Here is a 19671-nt window from a genome sequence, read left to right as displayed (position 1 = left end):
TGCTCCTCTTCCTCTATTGATTTCCGTTGCTGAGGTTTCCTCATCGATTTGCGCTCGGTTTAATCGGGTTCCTTTCTACTATTTTTGGCGCGCTATTTTTGTGGGTTTTTTGTACAAGATGTAGTCGGTTTTTTTTTTATTTTTGGTTCAGCAGATGGAAAGAGTTGACAAGTTTTGGAGGGAACGATTCGAGAGGGTCCCTTTTCTTGCAACGCTTGACAGTTTGGAAAAGTTTCAATGGCTTAAATGGCATAAATATCAATAAGTAAGTATTTAATATATTTATACATTATGGATATTATACATAAGAATATCGTAGCATAGTGCTTATAAAATAATAGTTTGTGGAACTTTAGCATTCCCTATGAATGCTATACATATTTTATATTATTTATACTTTATTTACTACTTTATTTGAATATTTTTGATAAAAACTGAATGACTAACATCGCTACACCTACCGACTCCATTTTTTGTCAATCCAAACATTTCCATCTATGAATGAATCTATGCAAATCTAATCCTTATGTCGTTGCGCAACCATTTTAAAGTCGGTGGAAAAATGTAAATCGCATTTAAATGGAGGTGGTGGGTAAAAAACAAAAATGGATTTATGATCTTTGCTTTACAGCTTGTAAAGCGTTTTTATTGGATTTACGGCCACCCTCGGCGGAGTTTGGTGCCCAAGGCGGGGCTCAATTGGCCATAAGCTGCTCAGGGTACCGGGTCACAGTTGGTAGTGACACCAGTTTTGCGTCAGAGCTTTTCACTTTGGATTTTCCCTTTTCGCCCATTGTTGGTGCGGGTGGTGGGTTCTCTACTCGCTTTTTGTTGTGTCCCTGTCAAAGGTTACCTCATGCAATTGTGGTTGGGTTTTTTTTTCTTTTTAGAATGCCGCAAGCAACCTTTTCGGGCAGCCCCACAACCACCCACCGAATGACCCCAGTCTGACCCACCCACCCACTGGGCGAACAAAGTGGTTTTAAATTCCATTAAATAAAGTTGTAAAGGTTGCGCTGGTGTACTTGAGAATTTTCACGCATATTTTGTTCACACTTTTGTAAAATTTATTAATATTTTAGTGATTTTAAATGGAGTTTGTATGTTGGCAATTCCAAAGGGGCACTTTCCCCACTTTCTTTTCCTTTGCTTGGGGTGGCTAAGGGTGCGAGAGGTATTGTATTAAGTTGAGAGCTTGTAATTGAGTTGAATTCGGTTTTATTTTGAACTTTTTGAGTGGGTGGTTTTGGGTTACCTGAATTAGATTTCAAATGTGAAATGATTGTGGTGTCTGCCTCTTCGAGAGTACAATAGAAATTTTAGAAAGTTATTTACTATAATTTCTCTAAGCTATAATTGGGTTGTGTAATTACATACGGCGATAATTGTGAACTATATTTAAAGCAATCAATATCACTTCAAAACTTCTAACAAACATAAAATAAATCAATTTAAATAGTCATAATATATACTTTTAATTTTAACATAAGATTGAACGTAGTAGTAGTTTGGGCAAAATAAATATATTAATTGCACATATTATCCACATTTACTTAACTAACCCATTTTCCGCCTTCTCGTCCCTGCTAAACAATTAATTCAAGCATAAAACTTACCTTTGTTGGCAGGACGACAATGTCGACCATTTGGTGCTGGCTGCTCGTAAATGCTTGGCTCCTTGGGCGGATCCATAATGGTCGAGAAGGACGTGGAGTTCGGGGGCAGGACCTCTCCGACTGGCGGTTGCTGATGTGTTGGCAGTGGTGTTGGCCCAGCCCTTGGTGGGGCAATGTGGAGCAGCCTCGTGGCATGGCTATTGGCATCGCAAACGACGCCATGCCAATGATGGTTGTGCTCCAGCTCAGATGGTACAACGTGGGGTTTCCTCAGCGTTTCGTGCTCCTGCTCCTCGTCCTGTTCCTGTTCCTGAAGGACTTCCTCCTCGTCACGCAATTGCTGATGCTTGAGCTGGTGCTCCCGAATGAGGCGATCTCGTTCGTGAAAGTGCCGGACGAAGGAGTGGTCACCGGTGTGATTCTGGTGATTCTGGTTGTTTTGGTTGTTTTGGTGGTGCTGCAGTGCTTTCGGCGGGGTTAACGACTTGAACGTCTCTGTTTTTTGGGGAGGATACCCGACCAAGCCCATTGTCCTTAGCTGGTAATGATGTTGTTGCTGGAACATAATTTCGTGCAGCGGTATTAGAAAGTCTGGCAGGGATTTCTGTCTCTGTTTGACAGATGCCAGCGTCTCCATGCCAAAATACGAGACTGGCAGACATGTCTGGCCATCGCCACCGCCACATGCGGAAGTCATCTGCTGGCCAACATCCTTGTTGATTTCCCCGCACCCGCTGTTGTTGTTGCTATTATAATTATGATATCCAATGCCGTCGGCGGGCCTTAGATACCAAGGATTTAATATTGTTTTGCCACGACAGCTTGTAGCCAGCGCTATAAATCACAGGAAAATAAGTAAAAAAAGCGGGAAAAAAAGGGTTAAACAATTGCATTTTTATAGACTAAACGAAATAAAGTGAGAATTTGGCGGAAAAAAGTGTTGATAAAATGGGCTAAAAAAGGGGGTAAAAAAAAGGGTTTCAACATCATTATCAACACTTGCTGGCTTTTCACCCCTCCGATGGTAAACAGCCCTCTTTCGGCGCCTCCAACCCCTTCACCCAAAGCATATTGCCAATGGAAACCGTTTATGTCACTATCAATTACTCATCATTATGGAACATTGATACGCCTTTCCACCTTGTAACCCCCTCTATTCCGCACCCTTAGCCCATTTGGTTACGCTGCTGCTTTTGCTTTTTAGTGGTGGTTGTACGCCATATTCGGCATATCTAGTTTTCAATCAGTTTTTTGTTCTACGGCGCTCTTTTCATTTATGACTTTGATTGATTATGAAATCTGTACATAATTTTGATTTTATAGTTTTCGCATAAGCAGCGGGGGGAGTGAAATCTGAACATTTGTTCATCGAAGTGTGGGCGTTGTACATCATCATTCTGAGTGACACGCCCTTTTTGATGGAGTAACTCTATTAGTTGGATTTTAGGACTACTAATGGCGTAAAATTGAAACAGACGGGAAACAAGTATATTTTAAACATTTTTTACTTTTTATCAGTACTCTTATTTTGTGTTTCAGTTTTGGTAGTAATGTAAATTTGTTATATGTAAGCTACATCTCAAATATGCTCAAATTAAATAATTAAGCATAAGCGCCGTAATTTACAAAACTTTTCTTTACATTTTCCCGACGCCCCATTTATTTTCCCGCCGACAATTGCTACTGTATGGCATATGATCGCTTCATTGTGGATCATTTATGAGCCAGTATCCACCACGGAAAAACACAGAACACTTTATGAATGAAACTCTGACCTGTGGCTAATGATGCACAAAAATAAAAAAGCACCAAACACACAATTGCCTGCGCTTCGAGTCCAACCGAGGCAACCACAAAATGTTCATTAGAGCGCCAAAAGTCGTCTGAATAATGAGAGAAGTTCACGAAACACGAGTTCGAGTTAATTGCGATTGGAGGCAGTAGTCAGATCGGATCAGAGTCGATGTTATGGGTATTAATTTGATTTATGACCGGGGGTCAGGTAGAACAAAGCCGCGAAAGCCATTTCCCCTTCTGTTCGCTGCGCCACAGATTGAGCCGGATTCTTTAGCATAACGATAGGGAAAATATTAGTTAACGTTTAACCCCTTGTCACCCCTTCGGATCGTGTTTGCCACGCGACATCTTGAAGATGCAAAAAGGGTTGACGAACCGGAAATGGTGCAAAATATATCTGATGCGAACTGTGCCAGCAAACCTAGCTTGTTTCAAGCCAAATTATTCAAATGTAGCTAAAAATATTTATAATTATAAGTATATAGAATATTACCGCAATATCTGTATCAAAATATCAATTATGTTCTTAGTAGTAATTTAGCTATATATAGATTATAACATTTACATTTACTTTAATTTAAAACATACTTTTGCCTTATCTATATATTTTAGTTTTATTCAAATCATATGATAATAATATTTAAATTTCCGTACATTTTTCATATTTGTAATGTGGTAATGTGGCTCTGTGTATCGAATATGTGTCACCATTGACTGCGAAGCGTGCCGAGGATTATGAAAATGAAATGAGGGCGGTTCGGCCCAGAAAGCTGACTTTCAATAATTGGAAAGGCTTCCTGAATTCTATAAGCGATTCCTGTGTCGTTGGTCCTGTCAATGTTCCTGAATGCGCGTGCCAGTCAAGGTCCTTTTTCGAAATGCAATCTGTCGAGGGGGAAAACTCTCGCTGACAGATGAAGATCCAAAGGTGAAAGTTTCAATCAAATGAGGGGACGAAGAAAGGATGAAGGATTCCTTGCTTGCACAGTTGCCAACGGAGGAGCAGCTGCTGCTCTAGCCGCACAAGCCGCAATTGTTAAAAAACTGAACATTAAATCCTTTTTTCAGGCTCAATTTGCTACTGATGCCGTGCATCCTTTGGCCCCGTGCACCCTAAGCCTGGCAAGCTGTTTCAACTAAATCGAAGGCGCTCCAAGGGATCCTCCTGCCGTTGCCAACCAGTTTCCCCGCTTCTTCTTTTTTTGGCATTGTTACTTTGTGCGATTATATTTACCTGCAACATGGCGATTAACGCGCATCCTGCTCACTACCTGGTCCCTCTTTATTGCTATCCTATGTGCTTTGATTTCCCATTGCGGCAATATCCTTTATCCTTTGTGCTCCTTTGTTGCATGCACCGGCTGGCAAACACATTAGAAAAAGTGAAACGCGGGGCTAAGGAAAGGGGCAGCCCCGCAAAAGTGTCAGGAGCTCAATGCATTCGCAGTTGGCTTGTTCCCTTCGATCCTTTAAGCATTTCCAATTACGCAATGCCAGCGAAGGAAATTCGCTGAATATCTCTGTTTTCCGTTGATCGAAATGAGTTTTTTTTATGATTTTTCTATGGAACTATGGCAGTACTTTTAATTGAGAAATCGGACCACACAACAGGCACTTGGCTGATTGTGTGAAGGCTTAAAGGTTATTAAAATATGTGGCTAACAGCAGATGTGGTAAAAAGTGGTCATACAAGGGAGATTTTTATTGAAATTTCATTTTTTGGGGGCGTTTTTTTTTTTTTTGCTTTTGTTTGAAAATCAAATACTTTTCTCTTATATATAACATTTAAAATATAACATTTATATTTCAGTGCACCATTTAAAATGAAACGTGTCAGTAAAATGTTATAAAAAAGTCGCAAATTGATTTGCCAATCTAAAATTGAAATATAGCACTAATTTTATACCATAATTTTGTGTGGCTCCGTTTTTATCATTAAAATTGGTACTATTCCAAGCGTTTTTTCCAAGGCCCCATATCCACAAATTTCTCTCTGTCTACTGACTGATGTAACGAGTCTATTCGCAGACAAATACGTAACACATAAATATATAAAAAATAAAATGACGTGATGAGAGAGTTAAAAACCATTTAGAAATGTTTGCATTATAATTGCGGTGATTATTTCGGAACGGGGTCATTAACATGTGACATTCACAAACAAAAAAAAACCAAAAAACTGAAAAAAAAAACAAATAAACAAATTCGAAGAGAAATAAAGTTCGGGATGAGATCTCCAAAGAGCGATAAAATAGTAAAATCAGCAGTTCGGGAGCAGCCAGAGCTTTCTAGGGTGATAAGAACTCTTTTGGAGAATTGCGGTTAATTGAAGAATGCCAAGATTTGTGCGGAAGATTCGGCAGCTCGAAGGTAGAACCAGAAATTGTTCCACTAATGTGATTTCTGTGGTGAATCCGAGTGTGTTGTATTACCTAACCCACTGAAGCGTGTGCTCAGCTCCCCCTTTGACCCGAATGGCCCCGTTTTTGGTTTTGGCCCGATCATGATTGTATAAATTGCCAAAGCGCGTTGCCAAAAAAGTTTAGAACTTTTCTGTCTGCTGCCGGGAGCGCAACTCGAATTTAATTATTGCCCTCACTTGAAACGTGTGCGTGTGTGTGTATTCGAGTGTTTTTTGGACCATGGTCAACGCTTTGTGGGTCACGTTAATATCGCTCACTTTAATCGACCGTGTTTTAGCCAACGATCTATTTTCCCTGCCACCCGCCACGAATCACAGAGAGGAATTGCTCGAGGATTATGGCCGCTTCCTGCTGTCCACCATGAACAGGACCATCGATCCCTGCGAGAACTTTTACGAATTCAGTTGTGGCGGTTGGAAGAAGGCGGATTTGGTACCGGAAGAGGCCAGGAATACCAGTTTTCTGCACGCCATCCAGCACAATATCGACGAGCAGATCCAGGGATTCCTGCAGAATGCCACCAAAAGAGAGCTGGAGGATCTGGGAGTTAATGGCACCAAGTCGGCGGAGATTAAAGCCAAGCAATTCTATGCCAGCTGTGTGGAAATGAAGGCCAACTTGTCGTTGGGTTATCAGTATTTTATGGAACTCGATGGGGATCGTTTAAGGGAGCGCAATGCGTCCTACGATTGGATGTACATCAACTTTATGTCCAAATACGACATATACCCTTTGCTAACGCTCAAAGTGCACTATAGCACTTCGTCCAGGAAGTTCGATCTACTCTTAACGCTTCCCAGTAAAGTTTTAGCTGGCTACAGTGAGGAGCAGTTGAAAAATATGACCAGAGAGTTTGGCTTGGATTCGAGTGCAGAGAAAGCCAAGCAATTTGTGGAGAACTTTAGCTACCTAACGCAATTTGAAAGAAATTTAGTTTCCTTAGCCAAAAGTCGCAATGAAACAGAGAAGTTGAATTTCAAGGAATTCCTGGCGAAGCATAAACACGATCGTTTGAATTGGACGCGTTTTTTTGACCTGGCCTTCAATGGCAGTCAGGAGTCCCACTGGCCAGTACTCAATCAATTGGATAATATCAACGATTTGGTTTTCTTTCTGGAACAAACCAATTTGGAAACGTTAAGAGGTTATATAAAAATGCGAGAGCTGCTCAAGTTTTATGGCTTGTGGAAAACTCAAACTAAAACAGGGGGAGTTCAAAGTGAATGTCGCTCTTTGTCGGAGACGTATTTTAATTACGCTTTGTTGCCCTGGTTTATTGGAAAGGTTTTCGATAAGGAGAGGCGCGCAGATATCCTGAGTGTTGCCAAGGACATCAAGGACACGTTCTATGATCTCCTGGACCATCACACGTGGTTGGATGAAGATACTCGCTCGCAGGCTAAGACCAAACTGGCTTCCATGGATATTTTAGTGGGCTATACGGATGATCTGCAGCATCGCGAAGTGCTTGATGGTGTTTACAGCGATATCAATATGACCGGCAATTGGTTCGAGAACCTGTGTATCCTGGAGGGCAGTAGAGCCAGGATACGCCTGCGATCGGTGGACAAGGCCCTGATTCCCCTTCTCATGCCCACGAGAACAGTGAATGCGTACTATGCTGATTTTCTTAACTTGGCCTTTATTACCATTGGAATGGCCCAGTGGCCCTTCTATCACATAGATTTCCCCGATGTCCTCAAATACGGTGGAGTTGGGAATATTATAGGCCATGAAATGGCCCACGGATTCGATAACTATTGTTATCAGTACAATTATGATGGCAAGAAGACGAACTGGTGGTCCTCAGCTTCACTGAGAAACTTTAAAGAACGATATCGCTGCCTCGAATCGCAGTATAACAAATTTATTTTGATGGGCGTCCAAACTAATGGAACTCTCACCTCTGGCGATAATATCGCCGATAATGTCGGCACTCGAATGGCATATTACGCATTCAAGAGGAAAACTGGCGACAAGGCTTGGTTGGAAAAACCCCTGAGGGGTGTTAATTTCAACAACAAACAGCTGTTCTTCGTTAAGTTTGCGCAGACCTGGTGCAATGGCAAGGATAATGGCGATAAGCTCCGGAGACTGAAGACTGATGTCCATGCCTATGATGAGTTCCGGGTTCAGGGCACCCTGAGTAATATGCCCGAGTTCAGCGAGGCTTTCAATTGTAAACTGGGCACCGAGATGAATCCGCTCAAGAAGTGTGTGGTTTGGTGAAATAAAATCGATTTACGAAGAAATTGGCGGGTTGTTGTTTATAATAATTGGGTTTAATGTTGGAAATACTATCAAGAGATAAAGGCATGAAACAGGTAATCGTACTGCATGAGTAGCCGAAAGTAATCAAGTGATTTATAGAAAAATTACTAAAAAGTATTAAGTAAAAAAAAGGTTCATTAAGAGTTATAATTATTTAGACATCATATTTCATTTTTCCTAGTTTTTGGTCCCCGTCCCCGAGTTCCTGTTTTTTGCAGAAATCTGGGAATAAGAAATCCGAATAAATATTGTTTTGCCTGCCCTGATGACGTCTTCATTTAGCCAGGCCAAGTATTTTCCGCTTGAAAGCCATCGGCGACTTTACAGTTCCTCTGGCTGGCAGAAAATCGATATTTCATGGCCTAAACTAACGCCCCCCACTTGGAACAGCTGATGGCAATCGAAAAGAGCCGAAATACTAATTGATTTGATGCAGAACCTGCCGGAGGAACCACCCATCGGCCAGGACAACTCGAAGTGTGGGCGGGTCCTGGCAATATTTGTCTTTGACTTTGCAGCGATGACACCTTTCTCATTACGAATTAATGGCATTTTCGGCCGACGAACAAAAGGTGCAACAATAGAGCGAAAAGAAAGTCACCGGCTACAAGAAAAGGTGCAGAATGTGAGGATTCGGCTGGAAAACCGTTGTCCGTGTTCTGTTTTTCCCAAAAAGAAAAACAGTTTTTACCATCATTAGTCGTCACTTGAGAGTCAGATACGAAGAATGAAAACACCGAATGTGTTAGAACGGCCAAGGGCTAGGAGTCAAAAAGGAAGCCAAACCGTTGGATCGAGCCTGCCGTCTGCATACGAAATAAGGATATGTATTTGCTTAAGGATATTCGGGCTTATCTCGGCCGTCCGAGCGACGGCATAAAGGATTTTCGTGCATTTGTTATGGATTTTCGGCGCCAGGTCTCTTATTAGCTGGCCAGGTAAGCCGATCCTGCTGCCTTTTGCATCCTCGCAGCGGGGCATCCTGACTCCTGGCAGGTCGTAACAATCTGGCTCATGCATTGCAGATAGATCATTAATTTAATGGCTTTTGTGCACGAGAAGGAAATGCAAAGTGCAATCCTGGCATACTGGCATATACCCACATCAAGCAACTGATCGTGGAGGTGGTCTTCGAGTCGAGCAAATTGCAAAATCTCCTTGGCTGGGAAATTCGAGACGGCAGTGCTCTATCTCATAATTGCATTTGCCCAGCACAATGGACCAGTCAAATTAGCCTTCATTTGTAATCTTCTGGCACAGGTTCCTGGGTCTCCGCCTCCCCCCACTTCTCGACCAACCAGATCCCCCATCTTGATCGCATTTAATCCGTTTATGTAAACCATTTCAAAGAGGGCTTGTCGCTAGTAATTCGAAAGGCGTAGTCGTTGTAATAAAAAATCAACTTGCTATGGGAAGCTCTTGGCGAGCAGAGGGGGTGAAGTCCACACTGGGTGGGTGATGTACGGGATTGGGGCTATAGCGAGCTAAAAGAGTTGCCAGGTATTGATAAAAAAAACTACATCAATACAATTCAATATTTAATTTAAAAACAGTTTAATACTCATGCCAAGAAGAAAGAAGTACATTACAGACGAAGGCAGGTCTTCAGTTTAAGCAACAAGGTGTTTTTACACGTTGACTTGGCAACCCTGTAACATTGCGGCCTGTGCAAACAACTGGCCAAAACCATGTTTCCATAATTACATGCAGAATGCCTCTTACGCCACGGCAACCTGCTTCCGCTGCTTATCCAATAATGCCTCATCCAACCTTCACCCATCACCCCTTTCCACAGTAACCCAACTGGCTGACCCACCATCACCATCATCATCGTCCTCGTCCTGGCCATCAGCTCCATTTGCCTCCACCATCGCAGCCGAAATTGAACGAAAGGGGCGTCGTCGCAGGCCAAGTTAAGAGTTAAGCTTAGCCGGGCCAACAGTCAGGTAGAAACTACCAAAACAGTTGCACTTGCCGGGCATTTTCGGACTTGGGGTTTCTGGGGGGAGGGCAGGTACTAGGATCGGCAGGAATCCATCGGTGCACTAGCTGCCAAGTCGGGTGTTCATGGTGAATTATGAAAATCGTTGCGAAATTAAGTTAAGAACTTTTTCCCCAGCTTAGCAGGAAGCAAAAGGCGGCCGCAGTTGAAGTTGCAAGTGGATGTGGCAGCGTGAGAAGATCGTGAGTTGCTTAATAAATTAAAAACTGAAACTGATTTCAAAAAATGGTGTTTCGAATGGACTGGATGACATATTGAATATATCTATTAAAAAATGTATCAACAATAGTACAATAGCTGTAAGATACATGAAGAGCAGCACTTTTGCGAAGTTGTTAACTATTAATTTATATTGCAAGCAAATTTAAGAATAGATTTTAAACTTCGGTTTTAAGCTAAAGCACTGATGAACAAATATATGATAGTTTTCTTATTTTGAGTAAGGTCACGCTGTCACCTCTATCATTCCGCAACCATTGAACCCGTCGCTTTATTAAATGGAGATGATCAATTTAAATATCTTGCAATTGTTGTTGCCGGTGGTGCGTGAGCGTTCTGACCCTCAGCTGCGGTGGTGCTCCTCCACATGAAGCCGAAGCCAGCTGGGGAGTTGGGTAGCCAGGAGGAGCATCTTTGGAGCGGGGCAATGCATGCGGATCTTGATGCAACCTGCTGCCGCAGATGCTGCCGATGCTGCCGCCTCCTCTCGATTTGTATAAAAAATGTGCTTCATTTTATTTGGCCGCGACCGGCGTCCGCCTCCATGGGTTAACGCCCCAACTGCCAAGCTCCGAAACTCCAAAAACGCGGCCCAGCCAAAAATGCAGGCAAACAAATCGCATATGGATCGCATGGATCGCTGGGGATTCTGCCTGCACCATGGCTTCTGCTGGATTTTCTTTTTTTTGTTTTTTTTCGCCAACGATTATCTAAATTGCATACGAAATTATTTTAATTAAAAATCTAATTTTCTTAGCCGCCTTACGCGGTGCAAGGCAACCTCTGTGTTTTTTTTTTCATTATGTTTTTGGATCAATGGTGTTCCTCCTGCTCAACCACAAATTTTTGTTTACCATACATCGATCCTAAGGCGATGGGAATTTTCGAGTGGAGTTGACTTGTTTGTACATTAAACCTTTAATTTGACGCGATTAAAATGATATTAGCGTTGCACGTAGTCACATCTGTTGCAAGGGTTTTCCATCGGCAATTCCTTGAACCTTCCCTATAGAAGGTGTGAAGATGTGATGGCGTCAGCTGGGGCTTCATCTTTCCTAACGCGAACATTTATTGATTAATGATGCATAATTTGGTGGGGAATATTAGTCGGGCCTCGTCTAATTGACGCCTTTCCGGTTTGGTTTCTTTGAAATGGGATCAACTTGGGTTCATGAAGTCCGAACGATGGAAAGTACGTGAAGCAATTGTTTTGGGTGGATAAACAAATATGTTGGAAATCGAAAGAAAATAAAACTACGCTTTGCGAGAAGGAATTCGTCATCAAAACTAAATATGCTGATGGTATCTAAGATATGTTATGTTCTCTTTAGTGAGGTGCTTATAGCTTTTTCTTTCATCATTAAACTATATTCCAACCATCTCGAATCGCACTCATCTTCAGTAGCTGCGGGAAAATCCCACTTCAATGCAATTCAATCAACCACCAACCGATGCATAAAATTTAAATAAATGTTTGATTTGAATTTAATTGCTGCGTCTGGAAGCAGGCAGAACCTGTCTTCTTTCCATCGGAGAACCTCAATTGAATATAAATCAAATGCAACCGACAGCCGCACATCAGTGCGGATCAAAGGGGCGCGCTAATCACACGCTGGGCCAAATAGGATCTAATTTCCACACAAGAAAATCCCATTTTTTATGAGAATATATATACGGCAAGGGAATATATGGGGAAACGATCATATGGAGATGCGTTTATAGAGAGATCAGGTGCAGTCGTTGAGCATTCAAATTTCGCGCATCTCGGGAAGATAAATGATGCGGCAGGTAGGACAGGTAGAGAAGCCGGCAGGTAACCCAACCATTTTAATTTGAATTTCGACAATAATTAAGCGCACAATGGATTTATTGGGTTTTCCTCATCTGGAAACCATCGAATTGCCGCTGCGGTTCCCGCTGCCAGTGATCCTACAATTAGTCGGGGAATCGAGAAACCGAGGAAGCCACAAAACATACCTAGACCAAGCAACCCATCTGATCTCGTGGCAGTTGCAATTATCATAATTATTTTCATTCATGCGGCGATGCATTGAGCATCTCCGTCTGACAGTTCATCTTGGTTCTGGCGGAGATTGGCGAGATAAATCCGAGAGCGTTCTGAATGAAATCTTTGAGTTCTTAACGCCGTTTCCCTTTTGTTTACCCGGATCTCAGGTTCTCACCGATCCCAGTGGCAGCAAACTTGGGAAACGAGGATGCATCCGAATGTTTTCTTTTTCCTTGCATTTCCGGCACTTGCTGCATGAACGGCACTTACTTTGAATACCCTTATGCATATGGTAAATGGGCCTGTGTTTGTGTTACTTCCTAAGATCTTGATGGGAAATTCGTGCCGAACTCTTTCATGAATTGTATTCTTATTTTGTTTTATAAAGATTCTTACCAAGCCATGAAATATTTAAATTTCACATTAAATTTAAATAAAATATATTGTTTAGTTGGAATGTATCTCTTCAGTGCAACTTTCTATCTTTTTTTCTAGTTTCTAACGTACTAGAATGGGAATCACTACCTTTGGCTTGCATCTAGCAGCTACTCTGATCATTTCCCATCATTTATCTGCCGCAGATGTGGCATTGTATGGAGTTGGCTCATTTATGGCAAATTATGGCTCAAATCATAATGGGAAGCTTGCTTCAGAGTCGGGTGATGGATAGCCTCAAATGCTAACGATCTTGGGACTGGATATTCATCCACGAATATCTAACAGAAAATCTAATCAAAGAAACCAACTTCGGTGAGTTACATTTGCTTAAATCGGCCTTAATTTCCGGTCGCGTGTTGAACTTATTCGTTTTAGTGCTCCAACCCTTTGTTTTACATTAAATTTTTGATAATTGCGCACTTAAGGAGTTTTGATTTTTTGTGGGTTTTGCATGTCATGTGAGCATTTCCGAGCTGGACCAGAGGAAATGGATTTACATATGAAGATGAATGGTAATTAGTCCTATTTAAATTGGATATTGTGTAAATTGGGGTCTCGCAGCTCGGTTGGCTTTAAATAACAATTGAGGTCACGAAAAGTGTTTTCAAGTCCCTCGGGTGAGATCATCAAACGGCAAAATGGCAATTTCAATAATCGAAAGAAAACAAGATGTTGCAACCCCCTTTTCCTTTTGGATTGAGCAGCAGGAGCAACAGGATGTGTGGCACCCTCTTAAACCTCTTGCGGTTCTCCTTGTCCTTGTCCCTTAAGACGGATGAAGTGTTTGACAACCCTTTCAATCTTCATAAATGTTCGCACTCGTGGCACCACACTCTGTTGCAATATTAGCCCGGGTCTGGGGTCTGGGTCCCTTGTGTCGCATCCGTTTTCTCGGCTCTATCAAGATGACGACGACCCCTTGCCAATAAAAAATGAAATCTGTTTCGATGCATAAAAAATTGAAAATCCCATAAGCATGCGTTTGGCACGAGTTTTTCTTTGGCATACGGCGCTTCGCCCACTTTTTCAAGGCCTGTTTTTTCGGCCTGAAGACCATGAAAAATGGCCTCTGCTCTTGTTAACACGTTGTAAATACCTCATTTTTCACTTAACGGGTTTTTAAATACACATATGCATTTGTGTGTATGCTTTTGGGCAAGGAAACTGGGCGGTGGGCTAAAAAGGGTTAACTCCTTTATGGGGTTTTATTGACTCAGACGGGTTTGCAAGGTGGATAACTTACAGTTATTGAAATTGAGATTGAGAATAGAAAAAAGTATAATATACTATATTTTAGCACTGAAATGTATTATTTTGATTTAAGGCGTTCAAAGGGTTCAAACACATTGATAACGATGAAAATGAGCGGTCGAGTATGAGATATATATTTTAGATTTCTTAATTAAGTGCTACAATTCGTAGAATAAAGGGATATATTTAGCTCTTAGAATCTCTTAGCATCTAATAAAGGCTTTAGCAACTCGTAAATAATATTTAAAACATTTTCATAATTTAAGAATACCTATGCATTTGCTGCTTAGCCTTATGATATACGGCCATTTCGATGAGGAAAAGGCCAACTCACCTGGGTTTGCTGCTGCTTGCTGGTGGTTCATTGGAGGGCAGCTGGGCCTCTCTGGCGGCGACTCCATGAATTCCTGCTTGACTTGTATCTGCGGCAGGCGCAGCAATCCCTCAAAAGCGCGCTCGCTGGTGGGTGGAACTGGTGGGCAGTTGTCTTTAGGGTTAAAGCCATTCAAATGGCCAACGTTAGCGGCATAATTAGCCGGCAGTTGCAGTTGATCGTCGTTCAGAGTGGCTGAAACGCCTTGGCCAGTAATTTGAACATTAACACCTGCTGCCGATGTTGCAGCAGCCAGGCAATGAGTTGCTGCTGTCGGCGAAGTCAGCAACATGGTTGCTGTTGCTGCTGCAGTTGCTGTTGCTGCTGCTGCTGCAGTTGCTGCTGCTGCAGTTGCTGTTGCTGCTGCTGCTGCGGCTGTCTCTGCTGCTGTTGCGCTCAAGTGTTGATGATGGGAATTGTTGGCAAGTGTTGTTGCCAGCAGTAATGGCATAGTTGTTGCTGCTGCTGATGCTGCTGCTCTTGTTGCCCCTGTTGCGTTGCAGTTCGTCAGCAGCAAATTGCGTCGCTTTGATTTATGGGCAACTCAAGTGCTCCTTGCTGCCTGTGGCGACTTGTTTGCCGCTCCGGTTGCTGCCTCAGATTATGATATTGACCCATGGACCGCTGGCGATATATATTCCACCTCCTGCCTCCTCTGCTGCCTGCAAATGTGTTGATAATTAAAAGTGTCTTCTTCGGCTGAAAGCCTAATTTGCTGTTAACTGCACTTTAAAAAGCTGTTATTAAATACATATAGCGTTGTGATCTTTACGACTCGATAGCGGAAGTAATTGATTTTCCCTTAAAGTAACTGGCACATCCACAATCTTCTACACGTGAGTTTTCACGTTGCAGGTGGAAACAGTGGATTTGTTTGAAATCGAACGGATGTTTGCATACTTTATAACTGCGATTAATTAGTTTAGTTTATTAACTGGCTCATGAGTATTTAGCTTTGTCTGCCCATACTGCGTTTACAAGTTTGTATTTTGATAAAAGAAAATATAAGGGTACGTCATCCTATTAAGTTTAAAAGTAATATCCACTTCTAAAAGGTAAATTTCAAGTAATTAATTAGAATTTTGGCTATACCTTGCTTTAAATGAAAATAGTAATATGTGACAGCAATCTTACATAACTCGAAAGTCAACATGTCATAAAAGTGCATATCGCAATTTAAATAGTTTACATGTTTGCTCTTCTAAATTCGTTTATGAGCAGTCCTAAACTTCGTATTATTATGCAAACAAAAATGGGTAAATGGAAATGGGCACACATTTACCAAATGTGGCTTGAAACGAAATTGTTGTAAATTGAAAACAAATTGAAGTCAAATGAGATAAGGAGTGGGTGGGTGGTGGGTGTCGAAAAATCACGGCAAAAGGCGATGAAATCAAAGGAAATAGAAATGGGAAATTAAACTACAAGCGCAACGATCAAATGCCCCGAACAACAAGTCAACTTGGCCAGATAAGATACGGTGCTGAAAAGTGCATCGCGTTTATGGAAATGGTTATTTACATACATAGCCAAGCGGGTAATATGTATGTACATATGAGCCACGAAGAGGCGGGTCGGGGCAACTAACATTAATGGCACTTGTAAACAAATCAATTGAGTTGTCAGTATCGACGGCAAATTGGCCGCAACCAAAGTGCCACACGAAGATTGTTTATCAATTTTGCCAGTCGGTAAATTATGTTCTTTGCATGTCAGCAACCAATTGCCAGGAATATCGATATATCTGCCGGTATGATCAAAGCGAACGCCGACTAAATGCAGTCACTTATTCCTCGGCGCTACTTTCAATAATTCCCAATCGGCACGGTAATTCCTTATTGCACCGACAATATCGGGGCTTTTGCTATTTTTGCTTAACTTTATCTTGTTTTAAAATTAAACACACTTGCTTACTCCAATTGGAATCGTATCGCCCCATCGTATAATACCGAACATTGCGATTGTGTTTGTCTTCAATTTGGAATTTGTGTTTTCATAATTTTCTATTGGGTGTACACAGTTCGGTTGTAAAGATACGAGGTAACTTAGTTCGATGATGTGATTTGCCTGACTTTCGGTTGAGAAATTGTTTGTCGTGATTATCTATCGAATCATTGCCAGAAGTGCAATTGTAAAAAGGCCCATAAAATATATACATATGTGGCACATCTAAGATAGGGTAACCAAATCACAGTAGGTTTATAGAAAATATGGAAAAAGTGTAGAAAATGTTCTTGAAGTGTCCCTTAAGTCAAGTAATAATAAACTGAATATATATTTTTTGCTTCATTTTTAAGGTTATTGCTTTTTAAGATTAAGAAGATTAGATAGAAATACATTTTGCATCAATTGCTAGAGTTAAGGTTTCTGATTTAACCTTAAAAATTTTCTATTGTGCTGGTCACAATTTTGTTGGGATTATCTAAAGCCCGACCAAGATCTATGATGGATTCAGTTCGCCCGTCCAACTGCCATAGTCAGCCATATCGGGACACTTGTTGGCCCTCAAACACATATGGCCAATTAAGGACGCAGAAATACGCGCAGACACTTGGGAAAGCTCATTAGGAATCTGACAGGCCAGAAGAAACAGTTCTGCCCTCTCTCTCTCTTCTGCGGCATCTGCCTCATCCATCTGATCTGGCTGATCCATCGATCGCATTGAGTGTGGGCGTTACAAGACAAGCTCCTTGACACACTCAGTGGGTACAAAAAAAAAAGAGTTAAACTCACTTGGGCTGGAAGATGATGGCGCACCTCCTTACTGGTTTTTCCTCTACTGGTTTTTGCCTGCTGTCACGAATAATAATTTAATTGTTTACTTTGCCACACTTTTATAAATTGTAATTGCCAACGAGAATGGCGACATCTTCACGCCCTTGCTGCATTTTCTGTGGGCCGTCGAGGTGAGGTGAGGTGATCTCTGTCTTTTGGGACAATTCTCCGAGACACGCTTTTTGATTGACTTCCGACAAACGACTGACTTAAAAAACGCGCAAGAAGATATGGGCAAAAAGTAAAAAGTGGAAAAAAAGCAGACTAAAGAAAAGAGAAAGAGCAAAAAGAAGCAAAGTTCGCGACGACTTCCGACGACGTCCGACGTATCCACAAAATGTCAAGCGAGTACAAAAAAATTCTTTTTTTTATAGAAGATGTTGGAGAGAGTGAGTGAGTGTGAGTGTGCCAGTGCATTGGTCTGCCTGCGATGTGCCTCTGTGTGTGTGTGTGTGTCTATGGGGGGTGGGGAAAGGGAGCCATAAAACAGGTGGAGGGGGTGGTGCGTGGGTGTTTTGGGGCGTTTGACTTCGTTTTTCTTTCTCCTTTCTCATGCTTCTTTTTTTTGCAGGAGGTTTTAAAATGAAAAGCTTGTATTGTGTGGGTGGAAAATGGTACTGCATATGTGTGTGTGTGTGTTTTCTATATATGTATATATGGGTGGGTGGCTCTTATCGGATTCCGAATTATGTATGTATTGACTGCCGCTGCTTCTGTTCGTTGAGGGAAGAAATAATATGGGGGCTCCTAAGTTGATTTGTAGTTTAGAGCGGCATGAAAATTTCCTCTTGAATGGAATTGAGGAGGAGGAAAGGAGACAGGCACAGAATCAGGGTATACAAGTAATTTACTTTGCAAAATATAATATAATGTATTAAAATTATTATCAATTCAATTACTATTACTATTTCTTATCATATGATTCGTTATGATTCGATATGATTCGGCGGCAAACGGCAAAAAGCGATAAACGCATAAATTAAAATAATTACAAGAGGCGTCCTCAGATTTATGTTGTTGCTGTCACGCACACACAGCTAGTTGAAAAGTCGGGGGAAAAAATAAACAAGAAAAGTCGCGAGGACGACAACCGACAATCGGCCAACGGAGTGGCAACTGAAAAACTGCAATTGAATGCAACTTGACCAGGCCAAAGCATCTAGAAGAAGAGCAGTACTAGCTGAATAAATGGAAGAAGAAGCACCACGAGCCACCATAGTAACCATACACTTACAAAAATTATATAATCTATATTCCAGCCATTTTATATTGCACCATTTTCTTATTTACCAAAAATAAACCTTAATTTCTATTTAGTTATCAAACAAACACTTCTTGGCTAAGTTATGCCAAGGTTCTAAATTAAAAATATTATAATTTATACATTTATATATACAGGTTTTAAGAGTATTTTAAATAATGTTGATAAGCTTTTAACGAAATTATATTTCACCAATTGCCAATATATAAAACTTTTCTGCGTGTAGAATCAGTTGATTTTTCTCGGCAACTTGGGATCCACATTGTTGCAACAACGTAGTTGTTGCCGTTGTTGTTGCTGTTGATTTTATTCAAAATGGTTTGTTTATGCCTGAACAGAAAGAGAACGCAAGAGAGAGAGAAAGTGCGGAGGGAGAGGTTGAAAATCTTGGGGAAATACATCCAACAAGCGCGCTCTCTCCCACACACCCACACACACCCAAAGTGGGCAGCCGGCAGCCAATCGGCATGGAGCTTTGGCGCTCTCTTGTGGCGCATGCTCGCTCTTCGTGGGGAGCTCTCTCCATTTCGCCGTTGGCCATTGTGTGTGCATGTGCGCGAATTCGCCGCGGCGTCCAGATGCTGCGGGGAAAAAAAAGAGAGCGAGAGGGCTTTTACCTTTTGACTGCTAATTTCCGTTCATTAAAGTTGGCAGTAGCTTGGCTCGCTCACTATTCTATATGTGCCACTCCCCCATGCCGCTTCAGCATGTCGTACCCCCCGCTGTAGTAAGTCCTTAAAGATATCTCGCTTTGGCCGCAACTTTAATTTCATTGATTAGCGCCGAGGAAATTCCCTCCTTGGCCCTTTTATTTTTGGTTTGTCACTTCTATTCACTTGTCTGCCCGTCTGCTTGTGTTTTGGTTCCTCTGCAGTCTCCTTTACATCCTCTTCTCCACTATTCTTGTTTTGTAAGCATTTAAGTTGTCGCTGTTTCGAGATGCTTAAATCCAACTAATCGATGGGCTTCGTCTGAAAATGTTATAGTTTGTGGGGGTAGGTTCTGGATAGTGTGACCCAACTATTCACGGAGTAACTATTTGGTAATCAAAAGATAGTAATGAAATAAGGAAGTTGGGGAACAGTAAAACTTATGCGAGCGTACTTTTTGGATATTTTACTTACAGAACTTTTCGGTACAATAGGTGTACGATTAATAAAAACCTATATAAGATAATATGGTAAATAATAAAAATTCAAATATTCACCTTATATTAATTGATAATCAGTAAAAATTT

At 41.5% G+C, this 19671-nt stretch overlaps 2 protein-coding genes across 2 annotated transcripts in view; one reads left to right on the top strand and one right to left on the bottom strand.

The window, feature by feature from the left end:
* LOC6617758 (POU domain protein 2) overlaps nucleotides 1-17507 on the bottom strand; it is a 28506-nt gene extending 10999 nt beyond the window's left edge. The window contains exons 1-3 of the mRNA XM_002042034.2: nucleotides 17132-17507; nucleotides 14360-15060; nucleotides 1617-2450 (exon numbers count right to left, since the gene is read on the bottom strand). Coding sequence (XP_002042070.1) covers nucleotides 1617-2450; nucleotides 14360-14849 — 1324 coding nt within the window. The 5' untranslated portion in view covers nucleotides 14850-15060; nucleotides 17132-17507. The remainder of the gene's footprint in view (nucleotides 1-1616; nucleotides 2451-14359; nucleotides 15061-17131) is intronic.
* LOC6617759 (neprilysin) lies at nucleotides 5986-8081 on the top strand. The gene has a single exon (XM_032726079.1). It carries the CDS (start codon nucleotides 6056-6058, stop codon nucleotides 8063-8065), a length of 2010 nt encoding a protein of 669 aa, XP_032581970.1. The 5' UTR covers nucleotides 5986-6055; the 3' UTR covers nucleotides 8066-8081.
* Nucleotides 17508-19671: the final 2164 nt, after the last annotated feature.

Source organism: Drosophila sechellia, chromosome 2L (genome assembly GCF_004382195.2).
Source record: "Drosophila sechellia strain sech25 chromosome 2L, ASM438219v1, whole genome shotgun sequence".
NCBI classification, from domain to species: Eukaryota; Metazoa; Arthropoda; class Insecta; order Diptera; family Drosophilidae; genus Drosophila; species Drosophila sechellia.
This window is presented reverse-complemented; position numbering and strand designations above follow the sequence as displayed.